The following is a 26,852-nucleotide window of genomic DNA, read 5'->3' on the forward strand; positions in this document are numbered from 1 at the left end:
AATAAAATCTCAAGTGTAACCTTCCTTTAGAAAAGAGCGGAGTCCCAGAATATCAAGCCTTTGCAGAATGCCAGCCTCCTCAGACCTTTTCTTTGTAACAGTTGATCCTTGAGCAACACTGGGTTCGGGCTGCCCACCCCGCATACAGTCAGAAATCCACGTATAACTTTTGACTCCCCAGAAACTTTCCTAATAGCCTACTTACTGTTGGCTGGAAGCCCTATCAATAGCATAAGCAGTCATTTAACACACCTTGTATATTATACATAATATATACTGTATTCTTAACAATAAAGTAAGCGAGAGGAAGGAAAACGTTATTAAAATGATAAGGAAGAGCCCTGGCCGTCATGGCTCAGTTGGCTGGGTGTCATCCTGGGCTCCTCCCGTCAGGCACCTGCCCAGGTTGCATGCTGAGTTCCCGGTAGGGGGAGTGCAGGAGTTAGCTGCTTGATGTTTTGGCTCTCGCATGCTGTTTCTCTCTCCCTCGCCCTTCCTCTCTCTCTAAAAATGAATGAAAATATTTGTAAAAAATAAAAGGAAATCATAAGGAAGAGAAAATACACTTATTGTATTTATTGGGGCCGGGGGGGGGGCGTCCACGTTTAAATGAACCTGCAGAGTTCAAACCCGTGTTGTTCAGGCCTGGTCAACTGTACATTACAGTATCTCAGTACATAGATAGCTTTTATAATTGCTGTTGTAAATCCCCATAATAGCAAATGATTTCTATTTGTCCTTAATGGAGATGAACAAATCTCTTTTCCTCTTTTCTCTTAAGCTAGATCAACCTAGTTCCTTTGACTCTGTCCTTATCTACAATTTAGGTTAATAATGAACCCAGTATTGGTTATCACTTAGGTAACTAAAAGCCATCTAAAACCATTTGGCTGCTTTTTGTCAGATAAGTTGGATTTAAATTCTATGGTGTATTTTCTTTTGGTTGTTTTTTTTTTTTTTTTTTTAAGTAATTCTGGGAAAAGCTTTTAGACCCATTTAAAACCAGTCATTAAAAAATGTTTCATGCTTAATGCTCAGGGCTTTGTTATTTGGTTGTGTTTTGTATTTCTAAAGTAAAATTTTACATTGCTGTAGATATTTTTCCTAATTGTGGAATTTAGGTCCAGTTTTACTTTTTCTTTCAATAGTCGATCAAGATTAAGAAAAATGTTTCATCAGCTTTGACTTTTTATGAACTCCCATGTTTACTTAACCTTTCCTTACGACTGTTAGAATCGTTAAACCTAGCCTCGTGCAGTTCCTAGCCTGTGGGCATCACCCTAAACAAATGCTCTTCTGTGTGTGCATCCTGATCCTCTTCCGCTTTGAAAATCTCTGGAGCTCCCATGGTAATGACTCTGTGGCATCTGTGTCCATAATGATCCCTAAGCCGCTCTGCCGTGCGCAGCTGACACTCCAGTGCCTCGTGGTTACCTCATTCAGATTTCATTAAACCAGGGAAAAGGTTCTTTTTTGTTGTTTTTTGTTAATCCTCACCCGAGGATATTTTTCCCATTAATTTGTAGAGAGAGTGGAAGGGAGGGAGGGGGAGGAGAGAGAGAAACATTGATGTGAGAGTGACACACATTGATTGGCTGCCTCCCACATATGCCCTGACCAGGGCCAGGAATTGAACCTGTGACCCATCGTTACGTTGGTTGACGATCTAACCGCTGATCCATACCAGCCAGGGCCTCTGTTAGACTCTTGATGAGGCATTTATAAGAGTCTTGTGGAATGACATTTGGTCCTTACCTATTATTTTTTCCTTAAGACTAGTATAAGATGTGTTACATGCCCATGTGGATTCCTGTATTTTGTTTCTGAACTGCCCTTAAGTTCATTGTGACATTTCACATCTAAATACTTAAACCAGCATGGAAGTGTTTAAAGTTCTCAGCAGTTTATACTTAATTTCCATGTCATTCTCAAGAACAGAAGAAAATATTTAATACAAATAAATTAGGATGATGAACTCAATTAATAATCTTAGCCTTGGCCGGGTGACTCAGTCATTTAGAGAGTCATCCTATATACCAAAAGGTTGTGGATTCAATTCCTAGTCAGGGCACATACCTAGGTTGTATGTTCTATCCCTGGTGATAGGGGCACATACAAGAAGCATCCGATCAATGTTTCTCTCCTCTCTCTGTCTCTTTAAAAATCAATAAAAATATCCTCCAATGAGGATTAAAAAAAAAAAATCTTAAACTTTCCCAGCATATCACATGTATTCTGATTTAAGGTCAGATATATCATTTTGCTTTTAAATGTCCTTTTTATAAAGTCTTAAAACAACCTTGGAGCTTACATGCAGTTAGAAGAATATCTCATTTCATTCTTTTCTTTAATCAGTTTTATGAGCCTGTTAATGAGTTTCTACTTATTTTTTAAAGTAATATAGGAAGAAAAGATTATTTTAAAAAAAAAATGATTGTTTAAAGTATTACATATGTCGTCTCCCCCCACCCCTTGACCCCCTCTAGCCCGCTCCCACCCCTGCCCCAGGCCTTCACCCCCCTACTGTCTGTGTCCATGGGTTATGCATATATGCATACAAGTTCTTTGGTTGATTACCTCGACTTATTTCTGACATTGAATTTCAATGTTTAGGGGACCCGTAAGTAGAGCACGAGTAATATTGTGGATCATTTCATTGCTTTCTTTGTTTTGAATCTTTATTGTAGAGCAACGGAGGAACAAAAAGGCAAAAGATATCGCATCAAAATTATATTGCCTATCAAAAGCAAGTTATTCGACGGAGTATGCGACATAGAAAAGTTCGTGGCGAGAAAGCACTTCTTGTTTCTGCTAATCAGACATTGAAAGAATTGAAAATTCAGGTGAGGACAGCATAACACTGAGTATGTTGTGGACGAAAAGGACCTTCATAAATTCCTGCTTTCCACCCATGTTTATATGTGTAACGGGTTTTTTCTAGGTTGATCTCTAGTCATGTATTAAGCCACTGAGAAGGTTTTATTGATTTCAGAGTAATGCCTGCAGGGCCCCAACATTAAAATAACTCTTTAAAATGACCAGAAGTTTTTAGAACAGACAAGAAGCTTCTATGAAGATGAAAGTGTTTTTTGGATTCTGAAATTTGAACAAGTTCTGAGTAGCTTTTCAATGAGAAAATTGAGTGTCAGTTTGTTAACATGTTGGGATTGTTCCAGAATGATTGGTCTCTCCCTTTATTGTGCTGCATGCTGTTCTTTGACCACTTAATGGGCATTTGAGCCGATTATTACCAGGATCTGTCAAATTTTAAGGGGGTGTAAAAGGCAGCTGCTTAGGTAATTGTTTATTGGATGAGTCAGAAATTCTTTTTTTTTTTTTCTTTCCAATTTTTTTTTATTAAGGTATTATATGTGTACATATCTTACCATTGCCCCCCCCCCACCCCACTCCCATATATGCCCTCACCCCCCAGAGTTTTGCGTCCATTGGTTATGCTTATATGCATGCATACAAGTCCTTTGATTGATCTCTTATCTCCCCCCAGAAATTCTTTTTATCATAATATTTTTGGTGTCAGATAAGTCCGTTGGGTAGAATTTTAAAATTACCTTCACCTCTCTTCTCAGAGTGGTGTTTTCATATTGTTTCTTAAAGGTCCGTTTTACATCATTTTCTCTCTATCCCCCTAAAAGCATGCATTGCTTTACAGATCAATTTAACGAATGCAATGTGGGCAGTATGAAAAGGCTTCACGGTAGTGTTATTTCTCGGTGCTTATGCTGAAGCACTGTAAATGAGCATGCCAGTGGTGTATCTCAGAACGCAGGCAAAGGGGGCTGATAAGTTCAAGATGTCCGGGAAAAAAGTCTGGCCCCTGGTCTGCTTCAGTCACTGCTGTATGTCCAGAAAGCTGACCAAATGTCCCTCTTTGCTACTTTCATGTGGCATAGTTCAGTGGTGATGCGTTTTTCTTGTTGCTGATATTTATCATTGTAATTGAGACAAAAGTACAGGCTTCCTTTGAGGGTGTTATGTGCTCCAGATTGTCCGGGGAACAGTATTTCCCTCGGTTGAACCCATGGCTCTGAAAATAAACGTGTTGGCACAATATCTCCCCTCTGTTTATTGTACCTTTTCCATCTGAGAAAGCTTGCTTCTGTCACCGGCTTTCTGCCTGTCGGTGGTAAACCTCGAACATTCAAACCCTTTCCAGTACACAAAGAGCCCCCGTGGTGGCGGCATTTGAAAAGCCTGTGCTGCTTCTATTGTGGACTGCCGTTTTTGAAGAATAAGTCAGAAAAGTCAGCAGAATCACCTCCATCTCGGAGCGTGTAACCTGCACCAATGGGTTGTTAGAAGGCAGCAGCTGTTCAAGTGAACGTCCCGAAATGGGCTCTGCTCAGAAGGTTCCTTTACAGGATCCTTCCTCTCATCTCCCACCTGCTCGAGCACCGCTGTGACCCAAGCAGGGTCCAGACAAAGGGCAACGAAATGGCATTTCTTCTCGCTGCTCAGTGTGGTAGCTTTGAAAGCTTCAGCTGGATGCGACCCTTTTACCCCAGCAGCCTGGACAGCATCGGGGTTTGTGGTGGGTGGTTTGTTGAAAAGCATGTTTTTTGTGTTTGATGGAGCCTTTCCTCCAGGGAATACTACAATTCCAAGTTAATAGGACGAGAAGCTTTGTAAAACGGTCAGTGGCTTAGCCTAGACATACCCATTTGCAGTTCTTTAAAGCCTGAAAAAACTTGCTTTGCCGAATTACTAATTCATCCACCTATGATGCCATAAAGTAAATTAAGTATAATTTATTCATCTCCTTTCTCAAAGGATGCACAGTGTTTTATTGTGTTATTTCATTTTTCCAAAAATAGGTTTTGAGTGGGTGGTATTGCCTGCCTTAGAAAGGAGGAAATGTTGGCACAGGTTAAATGGCTGGCAGTGGAAGCCATTGCTTGTACATTTCCTTATTTCACACACACACACACACACACACACACACACACACACACACACACAAGCAAGCAAGCAGCAGGGAGCCACTCACCATTAGGAAAACATTGTTCCCTATTTCTCTATAGATCAGGAAAGCTGTATCTACTTGTTAAACAGGCTTATAGTAGTTCTACTCAAGCATTCTCCTAGTACTTAATGGTTTATGAGTATTGTACCACAGGCCTCCATGTCTTTAATGAGCCTGTTCCCTTGTTCTAAAATCATTTTCTCCTCATTAGTACACACTTGTTCATTTGTCATCGCACCTCTTCTACAAAACCCGTCTTGGCCTCCGGCTGTAGAGCTGGCTGTTCTCGCCCGTGTCCCCCTGGATCTTACAGGCACCTCCCGCCGCCGTCTTCACATTGTGCTGTTCTCCCTCCTGTGAACTCCAGGGTGGCATCAGTCACTTTTATCTTTCTTGCACTTAGCACAGTATTTGTCAGGTAGCTTCTTATTAAATGTTTCATTAGTTCTAGAGTGAATTTTAATGTCCTTGTCTGTGTACTCAAAATAATAAAAGTCTGGCTCTAACTGGTTTGGCTCAGAGGATGGAGCGTCGGCCTGCGGACTGAAGGGTCCCAGGTTCGATTCTGGTCAAGGGCATGTACCTCTGTTGCGGGGACATCCCCGGTGGGGGGTGTGCGGGAGGCAGCTGATCGTTGTTTCTCTCTCATCTATGTTTCTAACTCTCTATCCCTCTCCCTTCCTCTCTGTTAAAAAAATCAATAAAATATATTTTAAAAAAAAATGTCTGAGCATCAGCCCCTCACCGATCGTGCTTGTGTCCCAGGGTGTTTGTTGTTAGTCCATAGGGTGGTGCAAAGACAATGAGCATTTAGGGATCTGAACCAGCATTCCTCCAGCCAAGCAGCTGTGACATTTCCCACATTCATGGTCTCAGGCGCCTCCATGTAACTGCCTTCTTCACAGGTCCCGGGGCCTGTGTGCTCGGCCGGCTGTGGTAGACTGTCCTGTCGATTCTTCTCCCTTCCCAGAAATAGGCTTGTTGCTTCATAGGCCGTTCTTGGATGATGTCAGTGCACTGTAGCCACCCATCCCTGTTTGATCAATCCCTGCTCGCTTCTCGGGGGCTGATGTCCTTTTGAGAAGTCCCGTTGAGGTACTTGTTTGTGTGCCGATATTAAAACCACTTTTCTGGTCCCAGCTGTCCCAGCATGGAAATCTCCTGGCCCCTGTTATTCACAGTTGGTTCAGGCTGCTTTGCTAGGCTCGTTTTGTCTTCCCAGATTCAAGGGAGTACATGGAAAGGTAGGATGGTTTTCCTCTAACATGGGTATAGGAGTAATGAAAAATACATGTAATAGAATGCACTCCATGAGAATGTAACTAAGTTATGAAGCATGATAAAGTGCACACCGGGAAGTAATAAAAATGAAAATTTTTTTCTGAGTTTGAAAATGTGTATTATACCTAGTAGTCTTTCTGAATGTATTTGATTTTTAACACTTGGCTAGAACTAGGGTCCTTTACCCTTAAGGAATTCCTATTTTGGTTCCTAGACGAAGGACTCAGTCTAAGAATGTGTGTCCCAAGGACCGAATTGTGTAGTCCAGGCTGCTTGCTAAAAGAATCAAAGCAGAAGGAAGAAGAGTCCAAATCGCCTGCGGGTTAATTTAAAGACTTGATGATTACAAGGCTGTGGGACTTGGGCTGAGGCCTCATGACCAGAGGAGCCGGCAGCCCAGCCCCTTCTGCGCCTTTGATCCCCCACCCCCACCCGCAGAGAGGTGATAGGCGCAGGACTAAAGCATCTGTGGGTATAATTGTTCCTCTACCAGCCCTCCCAGGGAAGGTCCCAGATGTGGTGGGATTATAGCCTCAGTCGGTAGGTAGCAGGTGGGCTGGCTGCACACAGTATGTCTTTTGTACTCAAGTTCTTTTATCTTTTCAGGAATCTATTCAAATAGGGTATAAGTCTCTTCATTTTGCTTTATACCAACTTTCTTTTTTCTTTTTTTCTCAGATCATGCATGCATTTTCAGTCGCTCCTTTTGACCAGAATCTCTCCATTGATGGAAAGATTTTAACTGATGACAGTGCCACCCTCGGCACCCTTGGAGTCATTCCTGAATCTGTCATTTTGTTAAAGGTAAGTGACGGTTTCTTACCTGAGCAATTCTAGAAGGGTTTTTCCTTCTCTTTCCTCTGGGAAGTTTTAATGATGCACACCCACGTGTGAACTGCTGCAGTGGTGGTTACAGCTGCCCGGGTCCTCAGCAGGGTGTGGTAACAGGTGACTGCCATGAATTCGGGCTGGCTTCTCGGTTCTCCAGCTCTGGCCGAGCCACAGAGACTTAGAGGAGGTCATAGCATCATTGAAGTTTTCACAATTTTGTTAAAAATAATGTATCTAGATTGCGCCTCCTCCCTAACTTCTGGATCAGCAGAATTAACGATACTTCTACTAATAAAGCATTCGCTCATTTTCTCTTGGCTCAGAAACAGCAGCCTGTCATGTTAGGAATCACATGGACCCGAGGCTTAGCCTCAACCATCAAAATACGTTGTCCTCATGGGATTCTTGTCCAGCTTATGGTAGAATGGATGTAGGAGGTGTTTTCGATAGTAGGGCTTCTGAGAAATTGTCAAATAAAGTGAATCATTGAACCAGCCTTATTTGCCCAATGGTTCTCGTGTCAGGAGGTACCTACTCATCACATTCAGTTGCTGCTTTTGTTTGTATGTGGCCAGAAGCATCCAAACTATGCTAAAATGTTTGTAGGGTGTTTGAACTGCGACACAGATGCTTTTCATACCCAAGCGCCTCGGTTCTGGGGAGATAAGCTAGGCCCTGGACACGATGGAGCAGACCCATATCTGCCCCACACATACACACACCCTCACCCTGCCACCCACCCCTCCTGCTGATCACTTTCTACTTTCTTGGAACTGTAGGTTCAGTGGAATTACTGTGAAAACCTATTGACTTGTTGAGTCCTAGGAGGCCTGTCTAAAAATCCTAGAAACAGCGGTTATTAACGGGTTTGTACTTCCCATGGGCAATTAGATTCTCCACTGATCATTGGCCCCTGTCCTTCCAGCTAATCCCACCAGAAGCTCGGGCTCTGTGTTGGCTTCTGCCCTAAAAAGGATCAGGGTATTTTGTTCTTGTTAGTGAGGCAGGACAAAAATGGATTTTTAACCTAATTAGTATTTTTAGAGGACCAGTCTGACTTTTTATTCCTACCTAACTTGGCCACCACCAGCATGTGAATTCACATTAATTAAATCAGTTTAGTAACCTTGGTATCTAAACATCTCTACATCTAGAGGTGTTTTCAGGAGCTGGAAAACATGCCACATATACAGTGTGCACTTTTGTGGGTGATGAGTTAGACCCATCACAGGCAGGCCACCCTTCGTTAACCCTCAACTTTGCCGGCTGTGGCTCGAACCCAGTTCTCTACTGGACAGTGTTTAGATCTGTGTCTTGTGGTCACATAGTAGTCAGCTCCTGGGCCAGACTTCCTCCTGGCTGCCTCTCCCTTATGTTTTGAATTGTCTTCATTTGTTGTCTAGGCTGATGAACCAATTGCTGATTATGCTGCAATGGATGATGTCATGCAAGGTAAAGACAAATTTATTGTAGGAATTTGTTGATTAACTTGTTAGAAGGACGTGGAATTATAGATATTTAAGCTTTCATCTATAATACTATTAACCTTAAAAAAAGGTTCTACATGTTGTAAATGGAAAGCAGAGAGAAGAGTAGTAATTATTTAGCTGACCTGGGGGGTGGGGGGGGACAACGAAATAAATGTCAGCCTTCAGATGGAAGAGGTCACCAAGAAGCAAAGCTAATTCAATCAGGCACACAGGAATGGGAGGCCCAGGTATCCCTGAAAGTGGGAGTGAGGTGTGAGCCTGGAAACAGGAAACTGGTTAGAAAACTGTATAAGAAGCAGTTAGACACCTCGCTGTCCCCCAGATCCTCACAGCCCATTGCTTCCCCCACGTCACGCTGCCTCTTCCCGGCACCTCAGATGGGCAGTTCGAGTGTGTGTCTCCGCTCATTGAGGAAATGAAACTAGAAGGTGAGGCTGAGGCCGCTACTTCCCGGCGCACCCGGTGCGGGTAGGAGCCGTAGGAGCCGCGGGATGCAGGCTTCGGGAAGGGGGAAGCGATAGACGGCTGTCCGGAGGCTCACAGGTCTTTAAGAGCGTGCCCTTGAGTTGGAGATGGTATAGAGAAGATGAAACACGTAAATAGTGCAGAGCTACCAACTCAGAAAAACGAAAAAATACTAGACAAGCAGTGCAGCCACAGTACCCCGAAGCGTCCAACTGCGAGCAGTATTAATAAAGTTTAAAAAATAGCAGTGATGTGAGCCTGGGGATCGCAGTGCCGTCAGGAGGTGCAGCCGGTCTCTTCCGTGAGGAATTGTCCAAAGTAGTGAGGTAGCCATAGAAGCATGTGATTTAGGGAGAAAAGGTTGCACACGTAAGAAATGGCTACAAGAGTCAAAAGTGGTTCCTTCTGGCGTGTGGGGACGGGAGGGGGGGGGGGGCGGCCAGCTCCGAGGTCAGTCCCGGGGTTGTCTCCAGGCTTCCCTGGAGCCGCGCAAAATGTAAAAACGAAGACTGTCATCTGATTATTATCACCCGTAACTTCAAAAGTAATGATTATGGGTGAAGTCATTAAAAGTTATTTTAAACCTCATCTTTGGGCATTGACATGATCTTGTTACTTACTATCTGTCACGACAGTCTTTCTAATTTGGATTTTTTTCCCCCCCAGTGTGTATGCCAGAAGAAGGGTTTAAAGGTAAGTTACATTTGTCATGTTCTGTTCGTGAATGTCAGAGTCATACTGTAATTTTCTATTAAAGTGAAGGCTATAATTTGATTTTAAAATTTAATTCAATCTGAGTCTCATGACTGAAATTAATTTTAGTTAAATGCATTTTTTATTCGAGCTTCTTCGTTATCTTTTTCAGCACTCGGCCTCAGATGGGGCCTGTGTGGTTGCAGTATCGACTAGCACATGTCCATTCTGCTTTCTCTTGTCTGGCGGGGGAGGGGGGAGGTTGGGGAATTAGCTAGTGGCATTTCGAGGTTTATATTTAACCTGTTTCCAGTTTACCCTGTCAGTCCCATCTGTGAGCAAAACAGTTTGTGTGCAACTGATAAGAATTAGAGGAGAAGAATTTGCTGGACTATACGAGGTTCAGTGAAAAGGTTTCATTAATCTATTTAGAGTTAAGGCATGTCTTGGGTTATTACTTTAGATGGAGACACAGTGCCTTGTACTACATCCTGGCCGCTATAGTGTGCACACCAGTATTAGTCACTAATCCACCAAATACGGACCTTTGGCATTTACTGTTGCCATTCTAACTGGCTGTGGCCGGCTCCAGAGGTCCAGGCAGGCTGTGATTTTGCCCAGGAGTCGGTTTGAATCAGATGTCAGGGGTGCCTTTGCTAAAGGAAATGAGTGAAAGCCACTGGCCCGTGGAAAGCCTTCCTCCCAATGCCCCTTTGTTGTCTGCGCATCACGACGGCAAAGAAACCCCTGATGTCACAGCCAAAGCAAAGCAAAAAAAAATTTTTTTTATGAAAAATGGCCATCAGATGAAAGTGTCAGTCACATCTCATTAACTTCGTGAAGACAGCACATGGCTTTGAACAGAAATGGGATTTAGCTGAAAACCTACAGTTGGCTGATTTTTAAAAATATATACATTGATTGATTCCAGAGAGGAAGGAGCGGGAGAGAGAGAGAGAGACATCAATGAGAGAGAATCATTGATCGGCTGCCTCCTGCCTGCTCCCTACTGGGGATCGAGCCTGCAACCCGGGCATGTGCCCTTGACCAGAATCGAACCCGGGACTCTTTGGTCCGCAGGCTGACGCTCTATCCACTGAGCCAAACCAGCCAGGGCGTGGCTGATGTTTTTCCCTGCCCTTCAGCACCAAAGGGCTGCTGCACTCATTGATGAAGGTGGATAGTCCCTGGGGTGGTGTGTTCTGGGCGAAGGGAATGCATGGACTCGGGATGTTTGGTTCATAACTATACTTCCACGTGTTTCTTTTCCCAGGTACTGGTCTCCTTGGACATTAATCTCTTGGACCTTTCCTGACTGCTAAGAAATGACCAGAAGGGAAGAGGAGATTGACATGTTAGGGCATTAAAGAAAAGCTGGATTTAAGAATTGAATCATTACCCTACTCTTCCAAAAGGCAGAAAACCATTCAAAAGTGACCGTCCCAAATGCCTTGTGTCAAATAAAGCCGATTGCACTGAAGGGCCTCAGACTTGAAGGAAATGTTTCAGGTTTTCTATTTAAGGGGTGGGGGTGGGGGAAAGGCGAATAAAGATCAAACCAGTTTAGTAGCAGTAACAGGAAATCATGTTTACATTTGAGATTTATATAGTCACGGGAGGGAGTAAAATTCTGTTCTATTTCCTTGCTCGAGTTTCATGCCAGATGCATTGGTCCATAGGAATTTGTATCACAGTAAATGGGACGACATTCTGCTCTGAGCTAAGCGTAACTCTTTAGAGACGTTATCTGCTTACCAGTACCTGTCTTTGATTCATATTTTACTTTCAATAAAGCATGAAAGTGAAGAACTTGCCATAATTGTGGGAAAGTGTCTTCAGATTAGACTCCTCTCCGCGTCGGCTGCGGCACACCCGCCTCACACGCTGCCCGGCGATCTGTCTCTTAGTGTTGGGCACAGGAGGGGGCACCCGCGTGTCGCCTGCAGTGACCAAGGGACCCTGCCTCGTTTCTGGCTTCAAAGGCTTTTTGCTTTCGAGCCTTTTGGAAAGGACGACGAATGTTAAAACATGTGGTCACATCTTCCTCCAGTTCTGCTGTTACTCAGAAGCAGAAAATCAGACCCGCCTTGCACTTTTGAACAATCCGACCTCCTCAGAAGAGCGGAGTGGACTGAAGTTTGTTCGTGTGGACGACACAGGCTTTTGTAAAATGTCTTCCTGTCTCTCCAGTCCACCATCCCTTGCATCTCACCTCTCTTTTTGAAAACATTCTTCCGGAATGGCCAGAAAGCATCTTTACATCACTTTGTTTAAAAAGGGGGGAAAGTGGCCATTTTATTCAATTCAGGATTATTGTTATGAGCAACAAACAACCGAAGCAATATTCCTAAGAACATTGGAGGACTTTCAAATAGAGTTTACGCCTGGAGTTTGTTTCGCCGTTTCCTCTGTTGAGTGTGTATGTACCTCTCGGGGGCAGAGATGCAGACTTGGGCGTCTCTCTTGCTAACATTTTCTTTTCCCTCTGGGTTTGTGCTGGGGTTCCCGCTCCCCCTTTTTTAAACATTGAAACTCAAACAACGGAGGGGGAGGCAGGTTTCCATTGGAGGGCGAGGCACCCTGGTAGCAGCATCCCTTTTGAACAGCTCTTTTTACCAGAATAACCATGGCTTTGGGGCAAAATTATAGCTTCCTGTGTTTCCCCTCTGTGTTTGCAATGTCTTCGGTCTTTGCCCCCCGAGGACACTGGGTTTGTTTAACGAGCCTGTGTGGGAGAGAGCACCACCCAGGACCCTCAAGCCATCCTAGGAGCCAGTAGTTCCCACCTGCGGTCAGCACAGGGAAGGACTCAGTTAAGGTCACAGATAGCTGATCATCTTTTTAAAAATATATTTTTATTGATTTCAGAGAGGGAAAGAGAAGCATAAATGATGAGAGAAACATAAATGATGAGAGAGAAACATTGATCAGCTGCCTCCTGTACACCCCACACTGAGTATCGAGCTTGCAACCCTGGCATGTGCCTCGATGGGGAATCCAAATTGTGACCTGGTTTATAGGTCGATGCTCAACCACTGGCCCACGCCAGCCGGGTCTGGTCCTCCTTTTTAGATCTCGCTCTTTTATTTTGCTCCAAATGGAGCTGGCGCATAAGAGTAATAACATGCCAAGTGACTTATTCTTTCCCAAGGTAAAGACTTGCCCAGAGGTTTGCCTAGGGCTGGAGGCAGCAGCTGCCTTTTGCCTGTTCAGCAGCTGTTTGCCAGAGCACATTCTCCCTGCGGATTGACATCAACCTGTCAGTAGCTCCCCGAAGCCCGATCTATTTCTCCCAGTCTGCTGTTAGTAGTTTTAAATTTTGTTACTTGAGTCTCGCTCTCACGCAATGGCATGAAATAGCGGCCTTTTGCGCGTCTTCCGGGCTGATAACCCAATCTCACTTTAATAACTCCTTCAATGGCACTCCCAGGGCTGGGAGCCAGCTGGGCCCCATGAGCAGGTGGTGCTCCCCGAGCCTGTGCTCGGAGCCCCAGCAGTGGTCTTCCCTTGTTCCATCAGCACCGCTCAGGTGTCAGCCAGGCACCCAGCACCTCGAAGCTGTGTTAGGGACGCAGGAACCTGGGCCCGAGACCCAGTGAGTTGGAATCTGCCCCCACGGGCTGCTCCGTGCTGTTGGAAGTGGGGAAGCCTTGGGCTGGGACCGCTTTCCCACCCACAGCAGTGCCCTGGCAGTGCCACCCTCGCCACTTTGTATGGGAAAAGCAGGTCCACGCTGTAACCTAAAGCCCAGTTCTTGCTTTGTAGTGACAAATAGATGGAGACCAATTGGCTGTGACCACATTTTAGTGCAGAGACTTTCCAGTGGGTTTTTAACGTGCACGTGGGTTTTTTAATGACGTTAGGCCAGTCTTCGGTAGAAGGTTTCTAACGCTGGAGTCCTCCTGCCGCCCTTACACTGTTGACCATTCCTCAGTCCCAAGCTGAGGTGTGCAACACATCATACCTGGAATATAGGTTGCCATTTGGACATCTTCATTCCCTGAGGGAATAAGTATCTTCCTGTGTATCCATGGACTTTGTTGTTTGGAATTACTGTTATCTTTCTGCCAAATTAAAAAGAAATGAGTGTCCTTTTATTTCTATGGAATCATCGTCCAGATGAATTTTTGTTGTTGTTCCTTTAAAGTGTCCCGTTGGTTAGTCTATGTGGCCAGACCCTGGTTAACATGTAAAGCGAATGCTGGGTTAAAGAACCCGTTTTAAATACCCGAGGGATGACTTACCGCTGATGGGACTGCTGGAGTGAAAGGGGCATTAAAGCCTGTCTTTCCTGTTCCAGGACCAGGGAGGAGGAGCATCCTCTCTCCCTGGCATCTTCATGTGCAGCCTGGTCAGTGCTGCAGGGACTGGGAGCAGAGTGCAGTCGGGTGAAAAGCCAGTGTTTTCGATGTTAGGTTCTCACCCCACACACCTGTGAGCACCTCTTCCCACAAGGCACAGGTTTTATCACCTGCTGCATATCGGATCCTTGAGACTGGGAGTTTACCACCTCCAAAACCTTATTTTATGGACACTAATATTAACTGGGGATTTGATCGTCAACATTGGAATCCTTTATTCATTAAAATAAAATTGGGTTTCACTGAATGAACAGCCTTGTGCCAAGTCCTGAGTGTGGGAAAGTCTATAGGGAGACAGAAAACAACCTCCTCCTCTCATCCTAAGCCTTTGGGTTTTTTTTCAAGTGTTAACTGTTTAGTTCATTGGGCTCAGGAGCCTGCGAGCTGTTCCAGGTACCACATACATGCGTGGGCAAGTTTGAGAAGTTGGGTCGCCTGTGTTCCAGATAATTTCACCATTTACCTTATGACTAAGAAAAGTTCATTTGCTTTGTCTTAGTTTTCTTAGCGCGTAGAACAAGGCAATATTTGCTGCCTTGTTTGCCCTCCACACTGAAGCTAAGCAGTAATATTGTTGGGGTAAAGTACTTTGTGTTACTCTTTGTAATTAGATTCTTACTTTTGTGAGAAAATGCTTTGGAGTCCTCTGCAAGTCTTCAAAAAAGAATAAAGCCAAGCTACCTGTAACCCCTGCCCTGGTGGCCCTTGGGAGCTAAAATGCCTGGAAAGGTGTCTGATTGTCCTGTGACATAAATGTTTCCTCTTGTCCCGTAAGGAACACGAAGCTAATGGTCAAACACAGGCCTCCTTGGTTCTTTATCTGCGGGGTCATTTTGAAAGATACTCGGGACACATTTAGAAAGGGCTTTGGAGATTTATGTCTGTGATGGGCAGGTCCTTTCCCAGAGGGGCGGCTTCCCCTGTTTTGCCAAGAACATCAGGAACAGGTGCCGTGGGGCGCGCAGGCACCAGGCAGCACAAGCGGTGCCGGAGACTGGCCAGAGCTCAGGCTACTTCCGTGGCCCGAGCATCGTGCTTGTCATTCTTCTTTACCTGTTGAGACATGAATAATGTTCCTGGCTACAGTACACAGAACAGGTATTTCTTGTGCTTCCCCCAACAAATAAACCAGAGAACCAGGTTTTTTAAAAATCAAATTAATACAGTATACTGCTAACCATATCACGTCACTTAAATTTTTTAAAAATAATTGAATTTAGAGGTGGGGGGAGGGAGAGAAACGTTGACTTTTTAAAAAATATATACTTTTATTGATTTCAGAGAGGAAGGGAGAGAGGGAAACATCAATGATGAGAGAATCATGGATAGGCTGCCTCCTGCATGCCCCCTGATTGGGGGTCGAGCCCGCAACCTAGGTATGTGCCCCTGACCGGAATCGAACCTGGGACCCTTCAGTGTGCAGGCTGACGCTCTATCCACTGAGCCAAACCGGCTAGGGCAACACTGACATTTTTATACATTCATTGGTTGATTCCTGTATGTGCCCTGAATGGGGATCGAACCCATAGCCTTGGTGTATCAGGATGATGCTCTAACGAACTGAGCCACCCGGCCAGGACTTATCACTTTTTTAAATAACATGTTTTGGACAAGTTGGTGATATTTCTTCATGTGATGAGATTCCTGAGCCTCATCAAATTTTAGGAAGGAGGAGGTTGCAGAGTTCATCCTGTGACTTGTCAAGGAGGGTATGATCTCTTCTGGCTGACATTGGTCTGCTCTTTGATTTGGGACCTGCACGCGCTCATTACTGGACCGAGCCTTCCTTATGTCCCAGGAGAAGCAAGACCATGATCTCCGACGAAGGGGGTCCTGTTGTCGAGTGGCCGCCATCCCACAAGCGCAGGTGGCAGGTGGGCTCTCATACAGTTTCACACTTTCTCATCCATGAGGCTCTGAATCCTCTGTGAAGTCCATCCTAGCAGCCTGTCCAACATAACTACCGTGTTGATCTCAAATAGAGGGCATTGTTTTGCCCCAACATGCTGAAAGAAAAAAGCGCCCTGCTTTCCAGGACTTGGCTAAGACCAGGGAGGCTAGGCCCTTTGGAGCGGAACTGCTCTCCGTCAGGAAGGGAGCCGGCCTTATAACAGCAGCTGGAATGGCAGCTGGAATCCCAGATCTGTTAGTGCTGCCAGCAGGCCGGGCCTGGGCCACAGGAAGTGGGGACACGCCCCAGGGGAGACAGAAGGCCTGGGCTTTCTGTCCAGGGTGGAGTGGTTGCCAGCCGGCACACTGGCCTTTGCACACTCGTATCTTGGCTCCCCTGCCCCCTCCCCCCCCCCCCCCCCCCCCCCGCCTCCCCTCAGTTCTCTGCTGTATTTGTGTTTGTAACCTAGGGAACACTAAACGGCTACCCGCTCTTTACGATCCCGGACAAGTGTGTTTCCCTTTGGGCCGCAGTGTTCTCTAAAAGGAAGCTGGATGTGTGGAAGTTGTCAAACATGAACTAGGTGGAAGGAGACAGTGGGCCCTCAGCTCCTCAGCTCCCCTCCCACACCCGCCCACGCCCTTGAAGCTCCAGGGAGTGCATTTGGGAAATCGCCCAACTGGACGGCCTCTGGGGACTTCTCTTCATCAGCCCGTGAGTCGTTTCTGTGTTGGCTTATGTCTGGCCTTTTCGCTGCATCTTCTCCCAGCTGCCGCAGGCACTGACTCGGGGTGAGGGGCTCCAAGCTGTGCTAGACCGCTTAGAATTCTGGAACTAGAGTGAACTGTTTATTTTTGTGTCTTTCTGGGAGCCAGAGTTAGGGCTGGCCTGGATCTTCTGTCTGCCCCTAAAACCACTCTGATCCCAGAAATGAATCAACCTAATTATGAGACTGTTCGTGTGCCCGAGGGCAGGGGCTCAGCCGTCTTCCTCACCACATCCCACCGTGAGCCACGTGACATGTTCTCAGCAAAGAAAATGAGTGATCCCTCCAGGGTCCACTAGACACTCCTTTTCTGTGACAGCAAGGCCTCCTCCGGGAGAGAGCTTCTCTTCCTTCGGTACAACCAGAGCTGGCCCCACTTTGGGGCTTATCTTTCCCACCCTCAGAGAGGGGATTTCTAGCTGTGTTCACATTCATGATCCAGACTTCCCCAAGAGTGGGCCCCCCAGGGTTGCATCCTCTGTCCTGTCTCCAGCATCAGCGGGGCAGCCAGACACGAGGCCCAGGGTCCTTCCCTGAGGGACCTGCCCTGGTGCCAGCTCCCACCCCTCATCCTGTCTTATGCTCACTGGAGTGGCACTGCCTTCTCCCAGTCGGCCCTGAGACAGTCCCCCCCTCCCCTTCACCAGCCCCTCCTCGATCTTACTGCTGCACAGACAACACACCTTGGGGACCCACCGCTCTTGCGTTTTCTCCCCTTGCTTTTCCTGCTGGGCAGTCTCTAGCCCCACCTTTCTCCCCTGTGATCCAGCCAGGGAGGGGTGGGCATCGAGGGGATAGTTATTTCCAAGAGGCGCCCTTCCCGTCGTAGGACTCCATCGTGCATTATTCCGAGTTTATTGTGCCATCCACATTTCCACTCTCCAGTCTTCTTGGATGTCAGCTATTCTGAAGCCAGCTTTCATTTCGAGTACTTGGGAGAGCAGGGGTCGTGGCTAGGTCGCAGTGTACTGGTATTAAGTGAAAAAGAAAAGGCTTGTGCCAGGAGGCAGCCATGCGTGACTGGTCAGCCCTGAGTGGTTTGGATGGAAATAGGGCAGAGAAAGCAAAGCGGCGGGGCCTTTGTCCAGCCTTCCCTGCCATACCCAGGCGCCATGCCAGGCTCTGTGCCCAGCCCCCTCCAGCACAGCACATGTTGCCTTCTCCCCAGGGGCCCTGACAGTCTCAGAATGCTGCCCCCACCCCAGGACCGGCTGGAGATTAGAAGGCTCTTGCACTGAGGTTTTCTGGAAAGAGGAAAATGCTGTAATTGAAAAGCTCCTTGATTATAAAGAAGAAACAGAGAGGCCTGGCACAGAAGAGCTTTTGCTCGTTGGCCTGCTCAGCCAGGGTTGGACACGTCTAGTCCCTAGTCCCCCGGTGCCAACAGGACCTCAGGCCCTTGGGGATCTTGGAGTCTGCCGGGTCCAAACCATGAAAGGTCACAGCTGCAGCTCCTGAGGGAGTGCATTTCCACATCCCCACGGCCTCTGTCTGCCCCTTGCTCCAGCTCAGGTGGGGTGCCTTCGTCTCTGCTCGGAGTCTGCAGCGGTACCTCCAGCATCGCCTTCCTGGCCAGAAGTGGGAGTCTCAGCATGGAGGCGGGGAGGGCTCCTTGGGGAAGTCCTTAGAGAAGCAGGAAGAGGCACTGGGGTTGTGACCAGAATTAAGGATCCATCTGGCCAGGCGTACAAAAAAAAAAAAAAGCCAAAGGATATGGAGATACGCTTCAGAGGACCCTGGAATTCATATGCCCTTCCGGAGCTGTGTGAGTCCAGCCCCAGTCTGTAGGCTTCCAGCGGGCCCTTCCCCAACAGGATCTGTTTTCACCAAGCATCTTCCAGAACCAGTGCCTGCGGGACATACCTGGCTGGGGCGATTGCTACACGGGGAAATGCCTTCGCACCATCTTCAGCAGTGCCTTGGCCATGCTGGTTCAACTTCTTTTCCCTCTTATTACTACTCCGGACCAGCTCTGTAGCCATGGTGCTTGCTGAGAAGGGTCCGGGACCCAGGCCCAGGTCACATGCCAGGCAGGAAATCAAAGGGCCTCCAGGGGTGGGGGTGGTTTGCAGGTGATGCTCCAGGAGTCCTTAGAGCAGCCCTCTGCCTCCTGCCCTGAACTTAACCTTGTTCCACCAGCGCGACTCACAGTGTCTGTGGCCCCATGGCACCAGCAACACTGCACGGCTTTATTAGAAATGCCGGAACTCAGGCCCCAGGCCCCCTGAATCCGGACTTGCATTGGGATCGCGCCACTCCTAGAAGTATGAGAGGCCCTGGGCTGGGCCTTCTCTCTCATCCATGGCTTGGGAGAGCTTGAGGAGGGGGAACTTGACAGAGAGGGACTAGAAAATAAGGGCCCAGTTCCACGTCCCTTCTGCCTTTTCCCATTTGCTGGAGGGTGGGATGAGGATGAGACAGGTCCTGTTACTCCCTCTTAATTCTAATCTCTTGGTGGGGGTGAGATTCTTGGAGAGAAACAGCTGCGGTGGGACTGAGCACGCAGCCCTGCGTGTCTCAGATCTTCCAGAGGCTGATGCCAGGGTTGCTGAAGGCCCAGATCTTTTTCTTAATGAAATGCAGTCCCTGTGGCTGGGGAAATAGAGGGGGAGGTGGGACTGACTGTCATTTGTTAAGTACACAGCAGGTGCTCAATACACACGTAAATAAATGAAGACTTGAGTCCCCCCTAAGTCCTACCTGTGAAGGGGGCCTATGGATTGGCTGACCTTGGAGGGTCCTGTCTGCTTGACATACGAATTATAAATGGTTGATGAAATGGAGGTTTGTCTCTATCCCCTTTTGACCTCAGTTTCCCCTGTTATTAGAACGAGGGAGTGAGATTCAGGGGTCTCCAAGGTCCCCTCTAACAATGTTCTGACTCAGGCATGATCTGGGGCCACCAAGCATGCCCTCGCCCACTGTCCCCCACAGCTCTGGCCTTGCAGACACATAGCCTGCTTCCTTGATTCACCTAGGGTTGCCCCTCGGAGGGGCGCCCGTGGAGACAGAGAGAGGTGGGGAGTGGGGCCCAGGAGCCACAGTGTCAGCTTGGCTGCTGCTGCTGCTCACTTGCACGTGACCGTGGTCACGTCTCTTCCCCTCTGTGGGCCTCCGAGGTCAGACTAAGGTGACCTCTGGGACCCCTTCCTGCCTGGGTTTTCAGCTCTTGTCCCACCTTTCGCCTTCCGGTTAGGTGGGAGTGGGGAGCGAGCTGCCAGTCCAGGGAGGATGTCCGAGCAGCTAACCTGCTGGGGCGTCACCAAGCCCCCTCGCCCAGCTCGCCCAGCTCGCCCCGCGCCTCTACCCGGAGCCCAGGGGCCTGGGGCGTCTCGCCCGCCTTTCCTGTCGCCCCCACTTGCCCAGAAGATGTTTCTCTCCCCTTGAGCACAGGCTGGCTCGCTGGCTGCTGCGGGGACCCGGCCACGGTCCAGCCCGGTAACCTTGAGCCAGTCCTCGCCCTCCCTGGTTCTCAGTTTCCCCACCTGTACGAGGGGCCCAGCGCGCCGCCCGGGGACCTGTTGTGCGAGGCGGCGGGCGGCGGGGTGGGGGCGCGGGCCGCTCCCGCGCGGGGCTGGGCTCTGCAGTGAGGGGGGGCCGGCGGGGAGGGAGCGCTCGGCGGTCACGTGACGCCCCCCTCCCCGAACTGCGGCGGCGGCGGCGGCGGCGAACGCGGAGCCGCGTCCCAGCAGAGCTGCAGCGGCCGCCGCGGGCGCCGCATCCCGAGCGCAGGACCCCGGCCCCGGCCCGCGGTGAGTGCGCCCCGCCCGGGCGCCGCCCTGGGGAGGGAGGCGCGGAGGGCTGCGGGGGCGGCGGGGACGCGGCCCGGGGGTGGGCCGGAGGGTGCGGGCTGTTCTCGGCGCGGCTGCCGGCGGGGAGTGAGGGGCCAGGCCCGGGCTGAGCCGGCGAGCCCCCCGCCTACGGGGTGGGGCCAGGCCGCCGTGGGGGGCTCGGGTCCCACCCGCCGGCGGGGGTGGGGGCACCTCCCGCTCCCCCCTGCGAGGGGCGCCTCGGGCTCCGAGAAGGGAGCGAGGAGAGGGCAGAAATGGGCGCGTTCCCTGGTCCCCGGGGCAGGGGGCTAACACCACCCAGGATGAGGCGCACGGGCGCCCAGAGGGAAGCGGGGGCCCCCCGGGCCAGCGCCCCCGAGCTGAGAGGCTGGCGATGCCCTTGCGTCCTCAGGACGGAGCGCGTCCCCCCGCCTCCTGCCCCTGCCCCGCCGCCCGGCAGGACTCGCGCATCACGCAGCGGGGCGTCCCCGCGTCGCTCCCCCGGCTCCGGCTCCGCAGGATCTGAGGACTCGGTGGGAACCCACAGGGCGGTCCCCGCGCCCCGCAGGCGCCCTGGTGCCAGTCGTGGGGCGCCTGGGCTGGGGAGACACACACACACACACACACACACACACACACACACACACACACAACTAGCGCCCTCCGTGGTCCTCAGACCCTGACCTGTGCGTGACCCCCAAGTTCCTTGGGGTCATACACAGGCCTGGGGCAGGGCACCTGGGCATCTGTCTCCTGGCTTCACGCCCTCCCTCACCGGTCCGCGGCCAGCAGGAGGCACTGAGAGAAGCGGGGTCAGGCCGGAGCAGGGAGGAAGGAGGGGACAAGAAGCAAGGAGGCGTCTTTTCCTTCCAGACGGAGCAGGGTTGGGCTCCCTGCCCACCCGCCACAGGACAGGGGTCCCTCCTTCCCCAGGTGTTTGAGGGAAGAAATGAGGATCCAGGTGTTTGAGGGAAGAAATGAGGATGGGGAACAGCCCTGAGCTTTCTAGCGAATGAGGAGGAACTCAGTCAAAGGTACCCTGAAGGGTGCCTAGGCCGGCATAGCGGGAGGGCAGCCTCTGGGTGGTCGTGCCTCAGCCTTGCTCCGAGACCCCTGGCAGTTAGAGGGCCGGGGCCTGGGAAAGAATTCCAGAGTAACGGTTAATCCTCCAGTGGCAGGAGCACCTCCTCACCCACAGCAAGGTTTCAAGGCGGGGGCTCACGTCCCCATTGCACAGATAAGGAAACAGAGGCTCCGAGAGGCTGAATAACCTGCCCAAGGTCACAGTCGCCCTCTGCCTGATCCGTGTGGGCCTCTACAGCGGCGGGGTGGAGGAAGGTCATTGACGGGGGAGTGTCCACAGTGGGCCTGCTCCCCTGTGCCGTCTGGGGGTGCATCTGGATGGAGGTGGAGAAGCTGGCACAGGCTGAGGAGAACCCCTCCACCTTCCTCAGGGTCCAGAACTCAGACCTTCTCCCCCTTTGGAGCCCCAGGCACGCTTTGCCACCCCTTCCCACAGCCAGATGGTGTGCCCGCCCTGGGACCTTCCCAGCTCACTACCTCCTTGGGCAAAGCCCTCTCCTCTTCTCTCTGCCCCATGGGGGGAGCAGGGGTGCGGGGGTCTCAGGAGCTCTCTCTCCTGGATCTACCCAGCTGCCCCGAGGGGACAAGAGGACTCTTCCTGGGGCCTCTTGAAATGCAGAGGGTCTCCTTTGGCTTGGGGGTCTCTGCTGCCGTGGGCCTCAGCCCTTCAGCAGGATCTGCACAGGCCTGGGGTTAGAGAGCCCTGAGCCCTCTCTCTCACCTGGCCCTGTCCCCCCCACCCCCCGCCCCCGCCTGGCTGTCGTGTTGCTGAGCCTAGAAGCCCTTGGAGGACTCCTGGGGCAGGTCTGTCTTCCGCGCCACCTGTCTGTCTACAGAGGCCTTTGTCCTGGCTGTCGGAGTCCGCCGAGCAGCCTCACATGCTGCTCAGACACCGAGACCCGCGCACAGCCAGACGCGAACGCAAACAGGATTCAACTCACAGATATCCGAGACCCAGACACAGGAACCCACAGGCACGCCCAGGCCAGGACCCCTGCCTCCGACCCTGAGCACATTACAAACACGAAACACACCATCCGGACGTGTGCACACAGATCAGAGGTGGTTGTCAGCAAGAGGAGCTTCCTCCAAAGCCCTCCACCGCTGATGTCTGTTCCCATGATCTCCTCCAGGGCGCACACATGATACATACACACGCGGGCAGGCGTACAGGAAAGCCCCATGCCCTCAGAAATGAGCATGGCAGACGTGCCCAGGCACCCACCCACGCCCAGGCCACTGGGGGTGTGCACACCCGTGAATGACATCAGCTTCCTGCGTGTGGGACGTGAACTCATCACCCGGGAGAGGGTGGCACAGGCCCCTCTGGCCACCCCAGCCAAAGCTCACCCCCTTCCTTCTTTTCTGCCTCGTGCGAACCCAGCTTGGCTCCGAGAACTGGGAAACTGCCTGGTGTTTCCCCCTAGTGGACCCTCCTCCCCCTCCTGCCCCCCCCCCCCCCCCCACACACACACACCTACACCTGCCAGGTTGCGGGAGGAGCCCCTCCCACCAGGCTCCCCCTGGCGGCCCCTGAAGGTGCTGCTGCACAGGCCCCTCCCCAGTCAGAACACTCTCAGCCCAGACTCCCACAGCCCTTTCATTTCCTTTGCCACTTTTGCCAGGAGGCCTTGCCAAGTCTTTCTAGGGGCCAGCTGGTGTAAAGGGAGGGGAGTCCTCCGAGCTCCCCTCTGCTTACCTCCTCTCCCGGCAGAACCTCTGCAGGCTGGGCCTCTGGCTCCGCTGGGGAGCAGCTGCTGAGAGGGGCTCCTGTGGGCTCAGACGACCTCCAGGGCAGACTGGTGCTCGGCGGGGAGCAGGGAGGGGCTCTGAGCTTGGCCGCTGGCACCTGGGCACTCACCCTAGGCTTGCCAGAGCGCTGGTTCTGGGTCCAGGCCTGGCCCTGCCTCTCGCTGGCTGTGTGGCCCATGCAAATCATTCCCCATCTCTGGCAACCATCTCCAGCTCTGGGAGGCAGCTCCACCTGTGTGGGGAGTGTGAGGTGGGAGGTGGCAGCCCTGTGCTAATGAGGAAAGGAAGTTTGGCTCAGTTGGGCAGTGTGGGCAGATTGGAAACTCTAGGCCCACACTAGGTCAAGCAGGGGTTGCCAGTCTGGGACTTCCTGGGGTGGGTGGCTCTCAAGGGAGGACCTGAGAGCAGGGGGCTGCAGGTATGGTTTATCTGTGGGTCTTTTTGTGCCCCCAAATGTGCTCTATTTTTAGGGCTGAAGACTAGTACTTGCAGACAGTGACTCAGAGAGGACGAAGGGAGAAGCAGGAAGGTGCTGGTGGGGAAATATCCCAAAACAGGGGAGTCCCACTGCGACCCCAGCCTTCCCCACTGGAAGGAAGGAGCCAGACCTCTGAAGCTCATGCTGTGTGCGGGCACAGTGGTGGGGACCTCACTTGCACACTCACTAAGCGACGCTGAGTGTGTAGTATGTCCCAGGGACACAGAGATTAGCCGGGTGTGGCATCTTGGTCCCACCACGGCCCAGGGTGGTTTTACTGTGGTCACATCTCAGAAGAGGAGGAAAGGCTCAAAGAGGTGAAGCACCCTGCCCACACCACACTCTGTTAGACAACGCCTCTGCCGGCATGAGCCACCTTCCCTTGGGCCTCCTTTCCGAAGAAGGAGACCTGAGTTCAAATTCTGACGTTGCCACTGACTAGTTGCACAACGTGGGGCAAGTTACTACATCTCTCTGAACCTCTGCTTCTTTAAAAAAGAAAAAAAAGAAAAGAAAAAATATATATATTGATTTCAGAGAGGAAGGAAGAGGGAGAGAGAGATAGAAACATCCCTGATGAGAGAGAATCATGGTGGATCGGCTGCCTCCTGCAAGTCCCCCACTGGGGATCGAGCCCACAACCCGGGCATGTGCCCTTGACCGGAATCAAACCTGGGACCCTTCAGTTCGCAGGCCGACGCTCTATCCACTGATCCAGTGAGCCAAACCGGCTCGGGCGTGCCTCTGTTTCTTTATCTGTAAAGTGGGGATCACCCACTTCATGCACCTGATGGGGTTGCTTCCAGGGTTAAGAAGACTAATGTAGGTAAGTACCCAGGGCCATGCCCACCTCCTCCTGGGCACTTGTGGACTAAGAGGATATGGGCTGGGGCTTGTCAGGAATCCAAGTCCGGTCTCTGCTGTGTGACTTTGGACAAGTCACTTGCTCTCTCTGTGCCTCATTCCCTTCTCCATAGGAAGGGGTAACAATACTCCCTGCCCACCTGGGAGTGCTGTTTGTGCAGATCAGACATGATGGCTGGAAGCCGCTGTGAAAAACAGAGAGAAAATATGAGAGCACAGAGGAAAAGCAAACACCAGAATAATGTGGAGAAAAAATATTTTAAAAAACCTTCAAGTATTTTATTACAGCCAGAAAAAAAAAATAAGCCTTTTCTTCAGTTTTTTGGGGGTAGTGGGCAGCTTTTCCATAATGTCACATTTACAGGGCAGTTGGCCTTGCTATCATCATGTGAGACGGGTAGTGTTCCCCCTGAGGAGTCAGTGTCTGGCACATAGTAGGTGGTCAGTAAATGGTAATGATGGCTCCGAGTGGCATGGTAGGTTCCGTAGTGAACGGAGCTGAGGTGTTTCTGGGTCGTGACTGCTGCACCGTGGCGGCCAGGACACTGGTTTTGCTTCAGTGGAAGGTATGTGTAGGGTTGAGCTGGGACAATTTATTAGGACCTTGGATGCCAGGCTAAGAAGTTTGCATTTTCCTGGAAGCCAGTGGCGGAACCGACGGAGGGATTGGCTGAGCCGCCTGTGGGCAGGCCTTGGGTGCGTGGCCAGGCGCACCAGCCAGGAATGAGGGACTAGCCAGCACCGTTCTCTGCCCTGTCCCTGCTGGGTCCGTGTGGCCGTTTCCCTGGGCCTCCTTTTCCCAAGGAAGCCTCCAGCACGTTCCATCCAGGGGCAGGTGAGACCGCCTCGCACCAACCCATCAGGGCAGGAGGGGGCTGTCATCTGTGCTGGAAATCAGGAGACTTGGGTTCCTCCCCTGACCCCACCCCCTGGCTGCGTGATCTTGGCCAAGTCACCCGCCTCTTCCAGCCTCCCTTTCGTCTGTGCAATGGGTGTTTACAGTTTCCGCCGTTGCCGTGTGACACTAAGGAGACCGAGCTGGTGACCGTGTTAGATGAGCCTCAGGAGGGTCATGTCCCCGGGGGACTCATGCTGTTTCTTATAATGATGTATTCCCCAGGCTCCTCTGAGAAATTGGGGCTGCTGGGATTGGGGGGGGGGGGGACAGCAGGTGAGGACAGACTCCTTAGACACCAGAGAGGCCGTGACCTTCTCAAGACCACAGGAGCCACATGCCTGCCTCAGCCAGGCTGTTGGAGGGAGTGTGTGTGTGTGGGGGGGCAGCCTTCTGCTCTGCTCCTGAGTTCTCCGCCCTGAGTCTGTGCAAGAATGACATCCCACCCAGCTCAGAGGACAGCCCTCTCCAAGGCCCCGCTCCTCTGAGTTGGGGTCTTCGAGGTGGGATGGAGGTGGCCGACGGAGGGTGACCTTGGGAACTCCTCTGCTTGCAAGCTCCGTCAGAACCACCCTGGTTCTTCCGTTCTTCTAAGTGGGGCGTGTCATTGACCTTTGAGGGGCTGCCCGGACAAGGCCCCGGCGGACGATGGGAAAGGCTTTTCCTAACCTCGGAGGTCCCCGGAGAGGCCATCCACCCTGGCAGACTGCTGCAGGCCCTCGGGCCAGCCCGGGCCGCAGGCTGTGGATGCCACTGGGTTGAAGGCTCTGAGGAGGTGGCTCCAGCCTTGCCCCATTCATCACCTGCCTCCACCTCACCTGAGACATGGGAGCTTTGACAGGCACAAAGGGGTCCCTTCCAGTCCCTTCCCCGGGGCTTCAAGTCCCCAGAGGCAGGACTGGAAAGAGCCCCCACCTGTCCCAGTCACCAGGCAGACCCCCAGACCTCTCTGGCTGGCTAGAGAGGGATGGCCCTCAGTGGTCCTCAGAGGGGCAAAGAAAGCTGGGGCCTGCCCCCCCCCCCCCCTGCCCTTGCTTCCACACGACACTGTTGGGGCCTGCCCCGTGTCTGCCAGGTGAGAACTGGCTGGCGGCGGGTCTCCGGGAGGCTTCTGGCAGGGGAGGAGCAGAAGGGAGGCTGGTGATGGAACGCAGGTGGGGGCATGAATTGAGTGCTTACAGTATGCTGGGCCCTGTGCTAAGCACTTTTCACGGATCTATCTCATTTAACTCTCAGAGCAATCTTTATTAG

General features: G+C 51.0%; 2 protein-coding genes across 7 annotated transcripts in view; both read left to right on the plus strand.

The window, feature by feature from the left end:
• The window catches only part of USP48 (ubiquitin specific peptidase 48), a 62,403-nt gene extending 50,843 nt beyond the window's left edge, over positions 1-11,560 (plus strand). For 5 of the 6 annotated variants that reach the window (XM_079776733.1, XM_079776734.1, XM_079776731.1 and 2 more), the window contains 5 exons: positions 2,688-2,843; positions 6,941-7,066; positions 8,497-8,545; positions 9,715-9,741; positions 11,015-11,560. In XM_079776733.1, the coding sequence (XP_079632859.1) occupies positions 2,688-2,843; positions 6,941-7,066; positions 8,497-8,545; positions 9,715-9,741; positions 11,015-11,037 (381 nt within the window). In that variant the 3' untranslated portion in view covers positions 11,038-11,560. Of the gene's footprint in view, positions 1-2,687; positions 2,844-6,940; positions 7,067-8,496; positions 8,546-9,714; positions 10,932-11,014 lie in introns of those variants that run through there. The other variant, XM_079776730.1, reaches the window with a different exon arrangement.
• Positions 11,561-16,671: 5,111 nt separating this feature from the next.
• The window catches only part of RAP1GAP (RAP1 GTPase activating protein), a 67,485-nt gene continuing 57,304 nt past the window's right edge, over positions 16,672-26,852 (plus strand). The window contains exon 1 of the mRNA XM_079776727.1: positions 16,672-16,707. The gene's annotated coding sequence lies outside the window, so the exon portion shown is untranslated. The remainder of the gene's footprint in view (positions 16,708-26,852) is intronic.

This window comes from Cnephaeus nilssonii, assembly GCF_951640355.1.
Source record: "Cnephaeus nilssonii genome assembly, chromosome: 7".
NCBI lineage: Eukaryota > Metazoa > Chordata > Mammalia > Chiroptera > Vespertilionidae > Cnephaeus > Cnephaeus nilssonii.